The sequence below is a fragment of the Heliangelus exortis genome, chromosome Z (genome assembly GCF_036169615.1).
Source record: "Heliangelus exortis chromosome Z, bHelExo1.hap1, whole genome shotgun sequence".
NCBI classification, from domain to species: domain Eukaryota; kingdom Metazoa; phylum Chordata; class Aves; order Apodiformes; family Trochilidae; genus Heliangelus; species Heliangelus exortis.
The window spans coordinates 29,728,174-29,741,111 of NC_092454.1; the positions used below are offsets into that span (position 1 = coordinate 29,728,174).

Consider the following 12,938-nt stretch of genomic DNA (forward strand, 5'->3'; position numbering starts at 1 on the left):
TTAATGTCTTTTTACAGAATACTATGTCTTTTATAGTAGTGATGTCTCTGTTTCTATTGACATAATTGGGCATGAACTTTCAAAATTCATTGTCATAAAATATTCTTTGACTTAACAAAATTTCCAGGATGGGCATTCTTCAATCATTTTTTATGGAAAAGTCTTCAGTATCCTGTGGGCACTACTGAACAGGCTGTTAATCACAAGCTACAGACCTGTTTAAATAGAAAAACATAACAAATGCAAGGCGATAGTGTCCCCTCCACATCTGATGTTCATGGTGCTCTATGACAACAAATAGGACATTATTTTTAGACCTTCTCCAAAAGGAAGGCAGTGGAGGAGATGCTGACCAGCTGCACAAAGAAGAGGAATGGGGAAGGTACTTTTCCCAAATGACGACCAAAATGGTTCCACCTGAGCTTCTGCTTGGAAACAGTACAGCTTTATTCCTCTGATTAAGTAATACTGAGTTTTGAAAACTGAGGTGGCTCAAAGATAAGTGTTCAATTCTTAAGGCCTAATTCTTTTAAGTAGATAGATGTCAAGAAGGCAAACTTCACAGCTTTGTGAGCTTCATTATTGCCTGAGATCAACTGCTGTTACAGCAACCTTTCACAAGTCCTGCGTAAGGAGGCAGGTTAAGTTTCTGTATTTATATCTAATGCAAACTAATTCTGGCACAAGTAGGTGTTACGGTATTGATACACAGATGAAATTTTCAAGTCCTTTTGGATTAGGTCATAGTTTGCATAATTTGCAACTTGCAAGTCTGCAATGGCAACTCTCTCCTGCCTCCACCTCTACCACTTTCATCTTTGCCTTGCTTCATACCAGTGGGTGTTATCAGTGTGCCTGGAGCCCAAGCAGACAGACACTTGCAGTGTGGCTTATGCCCTGTAAACCCATCTCTGAATACCAAGGTGAATTGGTCTTTATCCTTTCTTTTGCAAAGCAGCAGTGACTCCGAGGGCCCAAAACGAGAAGGGTGGGCTTAGAGTGAGATGATAAACCAATGCAAGCAGCCCTGCATCTCAGCAGAACCAGATGCTATCTGATCTCAATCATTGACTGTAGTTGCTTTGGTCAGTGCTGAAGCCACCACCTGGGATGGGCATGGTTTGGTTGTGGTACTTGAAAAGAAGAGCTGGAGAGCTCATGTGCATTATTTCTCACATGGTGCCATAACGTGCACCTCATGCAGTGCAATAAAGCTAAAGCACGTTGCCTTTAAGACAGGATCTACAGAAGTGCATCACAAGTAAGTGACGGTTCCACCGTCAAGAACTCTCAGAAAACCTAAACAGCAATTTTTGCTAATGAGAAACTTTCCCATGCAAATTGTATTTCAAGCTACGTGTCCAAAATCCGAGTCTCTTCCAGCTAAAAAGTCTTTTATCACCATCACCATCATCAGCTAGAGATGGGGTCGGCCGTCCTGGCGCCGCTGCCAAGCCGGGCGGTGCCGAGCCAGTTACCGCGCTGCTCCCGCCGCCTCCGTCCCGGGGCTTACGCGGCTCAGCAGCACCGGGCTCCCCGCGGGCCCTCGCACCTCGGCGGCTCCGAGGGGGGGAGGGGAGCGGCGGCCCCTGCGTGCCGCGGACGGTCACGTGGGCGGCGGTACCGCGGCCGCCGGTCGGGAGAGGCTGAGGCGGTGCTGGCGGCGAAGGCAGCAGCATGGCGGCGGCGCTGGGCGGCCTGGGCCTCCTGCAAGGCCGAGTCAGGCTGGCAGCCGCAGCCGCAGCCGCCGCGACTTTTTCCCTCGGCCGTTGCGGACACCGGGCGCCGGTGATACCCTGGGCCGGGAGGAGCTACGGTTCCCATGCAAAGGAAGAGGAGGAGCTGCGGGTCCGGTATCTGGATGACGAACACCAAGGTAACGAGAGCGAGGCGCCGGGGGCAGCGGTGGGGCGGCGGTCCCCCGCGGCCCTGGCTCCCACAGGCCCGTGGCCGCCTGGTCAGTGGGATCCCCGGCACTCCCCGGCTTGGCGCCACCTTCGGGATGGGAAGGGGGGGAAGGGAGGACGGTGGCGGAGGGAGCGACCCAGCGGCGGGGGATGATGGCAGGGGAGCGGCGACAGCTCTGCGGCGCGTCAGCCATCGGCTTCCTAGCAGGGTGCTCGGAGCTGCCGGCAAGGCACTTGCAGAGCTGAGTCAGCTTGGTCTCTCCTGGCTTCCCTTTCCCGGAGTGTGCCCTGTGTATGCGAGGTGCACCTCGCTTAGTTAGAGTCTGTTGTCCTTTTTAATGGGAGGAAATGAAGTTCGGCAGCAAACCGCTACGATCCTCCTGGTTTTGTGGGAGGGATGCCCGTGGCGAGGGGTTGGAACTAGGTGATGTGTAAGGTTCCTTCCAGCCCAGTCAGCACTGTGATTCTGTAGTTCTCTGGTGCTATGACTCGTGCTGCTTCAGCAAAGGCAGGCAAAGGCACAGAAGTTTTATCAACATTTTCTGTTTTGGAAAGTGTGGCTTCAGCAAGTACTCATGTTCATCTTGTTCTGCTTTCCTGGTGGCCATCTTACCCCCAACACTTCAGTGCTGTCAATGTGTTGTTGACCTTTTTATACTTAACTATTCAAAGAGTCTTGTTTTAATCCACCGGGTTAAACAACAAAAAAGAAGAAACACCACACTCCAGAATCGTGTGAAGCTGGTGAATCACAACATGGACACTTAATGCTTCCTTTTCTGGTTTATTGCCCACCCTCACCAGATTTTGGAGGTGTTCTTCCTTTGGAGGTGTTTCGTCTCCTTTGGTATTTGTCACTTGCTTCCCATTTGGTTGCAGCAAGGATAGAAATGGTGGAGAAACGGTGATTACAAGCTCCTGAGAATTTATTTTTAATTAATATAAGTCATGATACTAGACCTACTTTTTTCTTTTTTTTTTTATAAAAAGGTCCATAGTGTGGAACTCTATTCATCCATACTGAATGAATCCCATTATATGGATCTGTCTTGGAAGAACCATAAGTTGAGACGCACAGTTCATTTTATGGCTTTCAGCATGCCAGATCAGGTATTTCAGACTTGCTGCAAATTCCAGCAAACACCTACAAGTTGAGTATGCATATGTATAGTGTTGCATATGTATACACATAGGTAACTTTAAAACTTTGCATTTCAACATAAGGCTCAGCAGATGATTCGTTTTCAATGGAAGACAGATTTTACTCAAGTTGGTGATATAATCTGATCCTGAAATTCACTTCTGTCTCGTTGATTGCTATGTTCCCAACTCTTTCCATTTCCCTTGAGACTTAAGTCTAGTTTTATAAACCAGCTGTGGAGATCAAAATTGCTTTAAAACTTCTGTTTTAGTTTTTTTGAGGTTATTTTAAATTAAGGACGAGGCAAGACAGGAGCAAGTAGAAGTTTGTAAAATTTTGGAGGAGTGTTTTTTCTTCCTGCTTCTCCAACAAGTTACAGAAAATATGTGTGCACTACCTAAAATAAGGATTTTTATTTTTGCTATTACACAACAAACAATAGAATAGCTGTGTTCTAGCTGTTAAATCAGCTAGGAATAGTTACTTTTGTAATGTGATGAAGGTGTTTTGAACTGTGTATCTATCCTGAGTTGCTTGATGAGTGTCTTTGATGCAGATACAAATTGCAGATGCAATTTGATTGTGCAGAGAATTGAAGGAGATTTTTGAAGAAAAGGTTCAGAGATTGCTAATTTTTGCTTGGTAATGGCCCATCTGCTTTTACATTTTATGCTGAAAAAATATTTTTGAAGTTTTTTCTTTCCTTCTCAGAATATGTTTGTTAAATGTGGCAATAAAAATGCCCAGAAATGTGTCGGTACCATTTGAACTGTTAAATCAACTTTAGCTATCATGAGAATTCAATGCATTTTTAATTGAGGAATTCTCTTCAGGAGAAGGGATCTTTTCAGCTTTTCCTTTCAGAAGGACATAGAAAGACATAGAGACAAATACTCTTTGTTAATAAAGTATAAGAACAAAGATCTAGAAGTAAGCCTGAAGGAGTCATAAGCATCATATGCCTCCTTTAGCAGCCCAAAGAGTAGACCAAGTTTCTGCAAAAGAAACATGTCTCTGCTTTCTGCCTGTGCCTCTGCTTCACACTCTCTTCCTTGCCTTGTGTGTCAAGTTCATCTATCTTTATCTGCCTTTTCAGCACATAATACCTCTTCTACGTTCGGACACTTAACTCCATAAAAGCATCAGTGATCTTCCTTGCTCTTCTCTAACCTACCATTTATTTTTCCACCAGTTCACGTTCTAGACCTTCCCAGGTGAGATCCTGATGCCGTTGCCTCATCATAGTCTTCTGTTACTTGCTGTAGCACACACAGGGATGGACTCTGTCCCTCTGACTTCTTTTAATGGCACACACATGCTCATTTATGCTGTGCTTATGCTCCTGCACACTTGTAGTCTTTCCATGATACTCGGAGCAGGTTGTGTCGTCCAGAGGCATTTACGGTTTAGGATGCTATGAGGCAGGAAGAGCGACAGTAGCTGCTTCGTGTACAGGCACATCCTGTAGCTTTAGCCAAATCTTTCCCTGCAGGCAAGGTAGCAGACTGTCCTGCTTCATAACACTTACATATGATTTGTATACTGAAGTTTTTGGGGAATGGTTGAATATAAATTGAAATGAAACTTTCTGACTTTCAAATTTGAAACGAATTACAGTATAGAGGATGTGAGATATTCGAAGAATGTGACAGTAAAATCCCTGGGTATTCTAAATAACATGTTTCAACTCGTGCAGCTTTTAGTATCAGTTTTCTGTGGGTATAGAAGAATGTCAGTACCTTAGTGTTTTTACTTTATTTGAGATTCTATTTGAGTATCACTAGGGCTGAAATATACTGCAACTATTGAAATATCAGAACTGTTAGTCAAGCTGCGTTAGTGATTCCGTAAAAAATCTTAATGAATGTAGGGCTTTTGCATTTCAAGTTACATGTGGAATTAGGAGAAAGATCTGTAGACTTGACTGCAGTGTTACAATGTCACTTTCTGGAATGTGATACAAATATTTGTAAAATTTCGATTTTGCACTAGAGTCACAGAATGTTAGGGGTTGGAAGGGACCTCTGGAGATCATCTGGTCCAATCATCCTAGGTTGCATAGAATTGAGAAGAGGATGATTTTAAATGTCTCCAGAGATAGAGAATCCACCACCTCTCTATGCATCCTGTCCCAGTGCTCTGCTACCCTCAAAGTAAAAAAGTTCTTGTGTGTTTAGATGGAATTTCTTGTGTTGAAAGTTTTGCCTATTACCTCTTTTTCTGTCATTGGGCACCACTGAAAAATACTGGCCCCATCCTCCTGACATCCACCTTTTAAGTATTTATAAGCATTGCTAATTGCTGGGTGAAAATGTTGATCTGCTTGAGGGATAGGGAGGCTCTGCAGAGGGATCTAAACAGGCTTGATTGATGGGCCAAGGCCAATTTTACGAGTTTCTCTAAGGCCAAATCTTGGGTCCTGCAGTTTGGCCACAACAGCCCCCAGCAGTGCTACAGGCTTGGAGAGGAGTGGCCCAGCAGAGAGGGACCTGGGGGTGCTGACTGACAGCTGAACATGAGCCAGCAGTGTGCTCAGGTTGCCAAGAAGGCCACTGGCATCCTGGCCTGTATCAGAACAGTGTGACCAGCAGGATGAGGAAGGTGATCTTACTCTTGTACTCAGCTTTGTTGTGGCCACACCTCGAGTACTGTGTTCAGCTTTGGGTGCTGCAGTGTAGGCAGCATATTGAGGTGCTGGAGAGGGTGCAGAGAAGGGCAACCAAGCTGATTAGGGGTCTGGAGAACAGATTTTAGGAGAGGCTCAAAGAGCTGGGGCTGTTTGGATTGGAGAAGAGGAGTCTGAGTGCAGACCTTTCTCTCTATATCTACCTGAAAGGAGGTTGTGGTGAGGCTGGTGTTGGCCTCTTCTCCCCAGTGACTAGTAATAGGACAAGAGGAAACGGATTCTAGTTGTGCCAAGGGAGGTTCAGATTAGATATTAAGAAAAATTTCTTCACCAAATGAGTGGTGAAGCATTGAAGCAGTTTGCCCAGGGAGGTGGTGGAGTCGCAGTCCCTGGTGGTATTAAGAGAACTTGTAGACATGGTGCTTTGGAAGATGACTTAGTGGTTAAGGTGGTATAGGACTGATGGCTGGACTTGATGATCTTGAAGGTCCTTTCCAACCATGATGATTCTATGGGCTTATACTTAGCTACTGATTTTAGTTAGTTCAGAGTAAGTAAAGCACCTTTTTGTCCTCATCAGTTAGAATTTTAACATACATAGAATTGATAGAGCAAGTATGGTCTCAGTTGTTTGTTCAGAGGTAGCTAGTTGGTAAATAGGAAAAGCTTTCCCTTCTACTCTCTTTAAATAAAAAAAGCCTGAGTAGATGCATTATACTAGTTTAACAAGTACAAGGAAGATTTTTAAGTAGATAAAAAAGAGATTTAATAGGTGCAGATACAGGATTTCGAAAAGTGTCCAGGTGTTTTTAAAAAATACTACCTAGTACGTGTCTGTTTGATTTTGCACTTAAATACTTCTTGATAAGTAATTAATGGAAACCACCAGAATTGTGCATGATGCACTCACCATAGAGTCTTGTATTACTTTTTTATTTGTTATGCTTATTTACTTCATTATTACTCTATAATAATAAACATCTAAGTCAACTTATTTACCTTGGTTTATCTGATTAGTTAAGCGGGACAAGGCTCTCTTTGATCCTCCCTCAATTTTTTGGTGCATAATTCAGTTTTTGTTGTAGGTTGTTTTTGTTTCATTTTGATTTTAGTTAAAAAGATGTACATTTGGATAGATACGTTGTGTGAGTATGTATACTTAAACTGAATTATTCCCATAGGTACTTTTTATACTGATGTAGTGAATCTTTCTAAACCAGAAAAAAATTAAGTGTAAAGACAGGGTTTATTTGTAAGTAACTATTTCAGTGTGGTTCTGTCAAACACTGAGAACAAATATTTTTTTAAAACTAAAAAGTACAGAATAAAAATAATTACCTAAATTCAGTTTTCCTGTGTGCTGATATAAACTGTAGTTTTAGCAATGATATAATCACTTAAATTGGTCCACTCCATTTTGTATATTAGGGAATGAGATTCCTTCTCTCTCAGAAGTTTCAGGTAATGATAGCATTATGTATTTTTGCTATCACTCTTAAAACACCAAAACCTTTCAATATGAACGGCTTATATGAAAATCCCAAATTTAGTGTCCACTTGAAAATGAAAATGTTTCTGGGAATTCACAGGTACTATGAAACTAGAGTTTAAGCTGAATAAAGAGGGAGTCATCCTTAGAGAACCGAGTAATAGGATCAAAGTTAGTGTTTAATATATTAATGTAATTTTAAGATGCACAATATTTGCTGAAATAATGCAGATGGCTTCCAGGAAAAACTGTAACATTAGTATTGACTATAACATTAGTGTTACATGAGTGCTTATTCTTTTTTAGTGTATCTGATGCTTCTTTGACACTATACAGATACTGGAATTATTGTTTCTACTGATACTTATCTCTTACAAATTTAATGTTCAAGCTGTTGTGTTTTTATTTTTTTGAAGATATTTTGGAAAGTGGACCTATTCATGGTGCTTTAGGAAAAATGAACTATAATTAAGTGCTTTGGATGATGACGTAACAGGTATTTTGAAAGATATAAAAATAATCAGGTTTTCTGTATGACTAACAACGTTTGGTGGAATGGTTACCTGTATGGCAGTATTGTTGCTGTACCTGTTGCTGTTTTTTTGTCCTTTTCCTTATAATTGGGTTGGTGGTGCCCTGCAGTGTTATATGGAGCCTGACTAGTGCTTTTTGCTGTGATTAGGGAAATTTATCCCATCTAAAAGTGGTATACCCCTGCAACCAGGGGTTTAAATCTTTGTTGAATACACAAAACACAGAACACTTGCCTTAAACAGTTTTTTGCCGAGGTGTTCCTGGGGTGGGACTGGGAAAAGGAGAAGGAAAAACATGCGAATACATTCTCAGCTGGTAATCAGCAATACTATTTTTCAGTTTCTGTTTTGTGACTTTGAGGAGGTATTTAATCTGTCTGTAGCATGGTTATTGATTTATATATTGGGAAAACTTCCCAAATCTTATGACAATATTAAAAACCCTGAGAGTGTGTTTCAGGATACTTGGGTGCTATAGTAATGACATATTAGAACAAAACTGACTAAAATGAGATTTCAAGGAATTTCCTTTTGTATACATCGCTGCAATACATAGTTTTTTTGATAAACGTTTTATGCTTTTGCTATTGAAGTGCTTGATTCATTTTTTCTTTTTTTACTCTTTAAGAAATAGAACAGCTATATGGGTGTCATCTGTATTTAACTCATGCTTCTTTGTAATGGAAGGCAGAAGTGGTAGATTAATGACTGGATATAACACTGCTAAGAAGAATCATTCTGTATGGTTTGTCCTCAAGAATCATCCTTTTGTAGGAAAAAAAAATTAAATGTTAATTGGAACTTCCTTCTGAATACATTGCTAATGTTTATGGAGCAGCAGTCTGTGCTCCAATGGGGAGAAGAAAAATACAAATCTAATTGAAAGGTGGTAGTGCCATTGAAAAAAGAAAACACGCTTCTGAAAAGGACTTTATTTCTTAACTGATGGAAGCATCTTTAGTTCATTCAAATGGAGGATTTGCCATATGCCTTTGAGTTTAAAATAAAAGCCAGGTGAAGTGGCTTTATGCTGCTTTAACATGGCTGTTGCTTTTGCCTAATCTACTTCTGTGGTACATGTGAAATACTGGAATTTTGATTAATCCTTCTGAAGAATAAGTTGTGACAGTAGAAATAAAGTGCTGCGTTCAGAAGCACTGCTGGAACATTGTCTTCTTTACTTAGCAAAACACAAACAGATTCCTGTTTACATGCTGCATAAGGACCTGCAGGAGGTCCTTCATGAATACCTCCAACCATGGGGATGAACAGATGGGAACAAGAGAGTATGGCTTGGCCAGGCTCCTCTACCCTTTCAGGATATATCTATATACATAGCAATTGATTGTACCCTGAAAGCAAAGAGGAGGCATCTATCCTCTATTACTTGGGTTTAATCATTTTTGTTTGAATCCTGAGAGTGGTAGCTGGTGGAGGACTTTGGTTTCAGATTGGTAGCTGGAGAAGGAGCAAGAGCTCTTTTTAATCTCATTTGTGTGTGTGCATGTGGATATTCATGCAGGACAAGGAAGAGGGAGTGGGCTCTGCACAGATAACTCAATCCTTTCAGAGGAAAGGTTTCCCTGGAGTAAAAGTAGTAGTGTGAGCTGAAATGAGGAAACAGGCACCTTATGAATGCTGCAAGAACCATTCAGTGTACAGAACTGAGTCGTGAAATATTAAGTACATGGGCAAATACTTAATTTCTGGAATTTCTTTTTTCATTTTCTAGATTGGTGACAATACTGTGGGCTTATTTGTTTGAGATGGAGAGTTCCCTGTTTGCCTTTCATTCCTGGTACCACTACAAGTCCTTTGTCTTCTTCCCCTTATCCCTGCATTCTCCCAAGTAAATAAAAATTAAGACTATACCAGGACTGGATCAGTGTTGATAGGACTGTGTATTGGTGTTCAGAATTCAGATGTTTATAGTGTGTGCAGGAAATAACTGTCTAAAAGCTTGCTAGAGGCCTGTTAAACTTACACATAAGCAAGATAAATTTTTCTGAGTTTTCCTGTTTGATAATTACCTCTGAATTTGATAATTTAGCTGAGAAGCAAAATAAGGACAAACAAACGGTGTTTCTGCTGCAGCATTCAAGTAAATGCACATATAATTACTCTATGAGACAGCGTATCTCTTAGCTGGACTAAAGGATCTGGGAACGTGTGATTTGAGCTCTGTACCAGGCATTGTGTGCATTTTTTGTGTCCTGAAGAGAAGTTTTACATTCTGTTTTCTGTTCTTGCTATGCTTGTGACTTCCTTTTACGTGTGCTGGAGTTGCCCGTATTAGATGTAGCAGCACTTCACGCTTTAAGAGGTCTCTGTAAGCAGGCTGTCTAAATATGGAAACATAAGCTTTACAATTAAGTCTCTTTCCTGATTGCACATTAGCACTTCACACACAAATGTAAAATTTGTGCATGCAATTGTATAATTATACATTCAGCCTTTGTAAGTACTATTTCCCTGTGAAGGTGTTAGAGCCATATTTGAGTTCTTAAAATAAATGTCATGTCTGTTGAACTTTGAAATGTTTAACATTGGAAGATACAAGTCTATATATTTTCTTTCAAAAATTCAGTAATACTCACACCATCAGTTTTTTTTGGTTTGGTTTGGTTTTATCTGATCCTGAATGATGCTTTTCCTGTACTTTCAAAATAATAATGTATACAGTTAATATATAATTTACAAGATTGCAACAATGATACTATTTTTCTTCCCCTCCAGGAATTGTGGTGCTTGGATTAAACAGATCTTATGCCAAGAATGCACTTAGCAAAAATCTTTTGAAAATGGTAAGTGAAAAGAATAGCTTTTAGTATAAAGGTGAAATACTGAAATTGAGCACTTTAGAAGTGTTTAGTTATTCCCCTTCCTCCTTTTCTCTGTAGATGTCAAAAGCTGTGGATGCTTTGAAATCTGATAAGAAAGTACGAACTGTTATATTCCGGAGTGAAGTCCCAGGGATATTCTGTGCTGGTATGCAAACTTAATTTTCCTGAGGAGCTGGAAATCTGTATCTCATATTTCACAAAAAAAGCCCAGATTCCAAGGAAACATGTATTTTGTATATATTCATCTCAGTAGCAAACAAAATATTTTTTCTGTTATTTTGCTCAATTGCTAACAAGAACTGGAGATCAGTTGTATTCTTTCTGTGTCATAAAGTATATCAAAATATGTAGTAGATTATTCATGGTAGGGGAAAGTTATTTGAGTTCTTAAAAAGTCTTGCCTGTCATTCAGAGGAAGGACCAAGTCATGATATAGACCATGTAAAGAGGCTGAGTGGAAAGCTCTATCAAACCATACTTTAGATCCATTGAAATGAGCTTTAATTCTTAAACTTGAAATTCATTATGAATGTGACTGTTACAATGGGCTGAAAGTATTCTCAAATTAATACAGAACAAAAAGCACACAACCCAGCCCACATATCAAACAGTACATTATCCTGCCAAAGTGCTCAGGAGGACAAAATCTCTCAGCTGCCAAATAATGGGAAACAGTAACTGTCAATATCTTAGAATCAGGTAAAGCAGTGCTGTCTTTTGTGATTGTCAAGTGAATAATCTCCTTATTTTCTGAATTCACATCTTACTCTTACTTTGTTCAAATTTAATTTAAATTTGTTTGAAACTGAAAACAGAAGTAACTCAGTTTCCTCTTTCTACTATGCAAATACGGTTGTCAGGAAAAGGTAGGAAATCAGTTCCAAAATCTTTCTTTTCTGATAACTTGTGCAATCACTGAGCTTGCTAAGTACACAAAGTTCAGTTTAAAATGCAAAGCAGTTTTCCAGTTTTCACGTTTGTAACATACTTAAGTACTTTTAGTTGAATTTAAAATGCTTTTTTGTTTGCTTTTAGTAAGTGTTTTCATTCAAGTAGTTTGTCACATACAAGTCTTGCAAAAATAACCGTCTCAAAAAAAGGGAGTCATTAATTCAGCACTTAATAATACATAAAAATAGGATAAGTAATAATTTATTAATCAGCATGTTTAATTTAAAAGTTTTATCTTTTTTTAAACCAGAAGCTTTAAAGATCTATTACTAAAATAATCCTCAGGGAAAAAAAGGACATCTAAAAGGTGTGGTTTCTCAACTGATGAAGAATGCAGCGTCAGAGAAACTTGCAAATGTGGTTTCAAGTTACATGTATGTACGTCATTTAAAAAGGTGGCCATTAGTTGAGATTTGTTATCAGGTTTCATTAACTAATTTTTAAACTTAGCATTAATGAATTTTATGATAGCAAGTATGACAGCAGAAATACTGATCTTGAAGGAGATAATCTCAGGTATGCTCTCAATGCTGTATTTATGAGCTGCAAGTGCTCCTCCCCTGTTCTTTGTTGGCTGACTTTGAAGAGCATATCTCCTATGAATACAGGATGAGAGGGTTGAGGTTGTTCAGCCTGAAGAAAAGAAGGCTCCAGGGAACCATTATAGCAGCCTTCCAGTAACTGCAGGGGACCCACAGGAAAGCTGGACTATTTTACAAGAGCTTGTAGTGAACAGGACAAGGGGTAATGGCTTTAAGAGGAAGAGGGTAGATTCAGGTAAGACATGAGGAAGAAGTTCTTAACCATGAGGCTGGTGAGATACTTGGAACAGGTTGCCCAGGGAGATTGTGGCTGCCCCATCCCTGGAATGGGGCCAGGTTCAAGGACAGGTTGGATGAGGCTTTGAGCAACCTAGTCTAGCCGGAGGTGTCCCTGGCCATGGCAAGGAGGTTTGAAACTTGACTGTCTTTAAAGTCCCTTCCAACCCTGACAGGATTTAATGCCAGCAATTGGGCCAGCAATTAACTGAATGACAGATGCTCCCTATTAATCCCCCTTCCCTCCCTGATAAAGGAAGGAGAGAGATGAAGAGAGAGAGAGACTTAGGGGTTAGAAACTAAGCTACACAGCTTTAATGAAACAGTAATGATAAAAAGGAAAAAAAACAAATATATATATATATAAAAATATATATATATATATAAAAATATATATATATATATATATAAAATGTATATTTGTATATATACAAATATACAGAAAAACAATACCACATTCCTCCCCATTTCTCCCCCAGTAACACTCAGGTCACCACCGAGGCTGCAGGGCAGCCCTGGGAAAGTCCAGGCTGGAATCCTGGAGTCAGCAGCAGTCAGGAGCTGGAGACAGGAACACACAGATTCAGGCTGGCATGGATTAGGACCACGAACGGACGGAATCCTTCCAGG

The 12,938-nt window shown here is 40.2% G+C and overlaps 2 protein-coding genes across 17 annotated transcripts in view; both read left to right on the plus strand.

Moving 5' to 3' along the window:
- NFIL3 (nuclear factor, interleukin 3 regulated) overlaps positions 1–12,938 on the plus strand; it is a 513,505-nt gene that overhangs the window by 36,960 nt on the left and 463,607 nt on the right. The window lies entirely within an intron of this gene.
- Positions 1,520–12,938, plus strand: part of AUH (AU RNA binding methylglutaconyl-CoA hydratase) — a 159,943-nt gene continuing 148,524 nt past the window's right edge. For 2 of the 16 annotated variants that reach the window (XR_011723392.1, XR_011723393.1), the window contains exons 1-3: positions 1,541–1,876; positions 10,433–10,500; positions 10,597–10,684. Coding sequence is in view for 14 of the 16 variants with exons in the window: in XM_071731445.1 (XP_071587546.1) it covers positions 1,678–1,876; positions 10,433–10,500; positions 10,597–10,684 (355 nt within the window). In the remaining 2 variants the exon portion in view is untranslated. Of the gene's footprint in view, positions 1,958–2,711; positions 2,812–10,432; positions 10,501–10,596; positions 10,685–12,938 lie in introns of all 16 variants that reach the window. The other 14 variants (XM_071731440.1, XM_071731439.1, XM_071731447.1 and 11 more) reach the window with 12 other exon arrangements.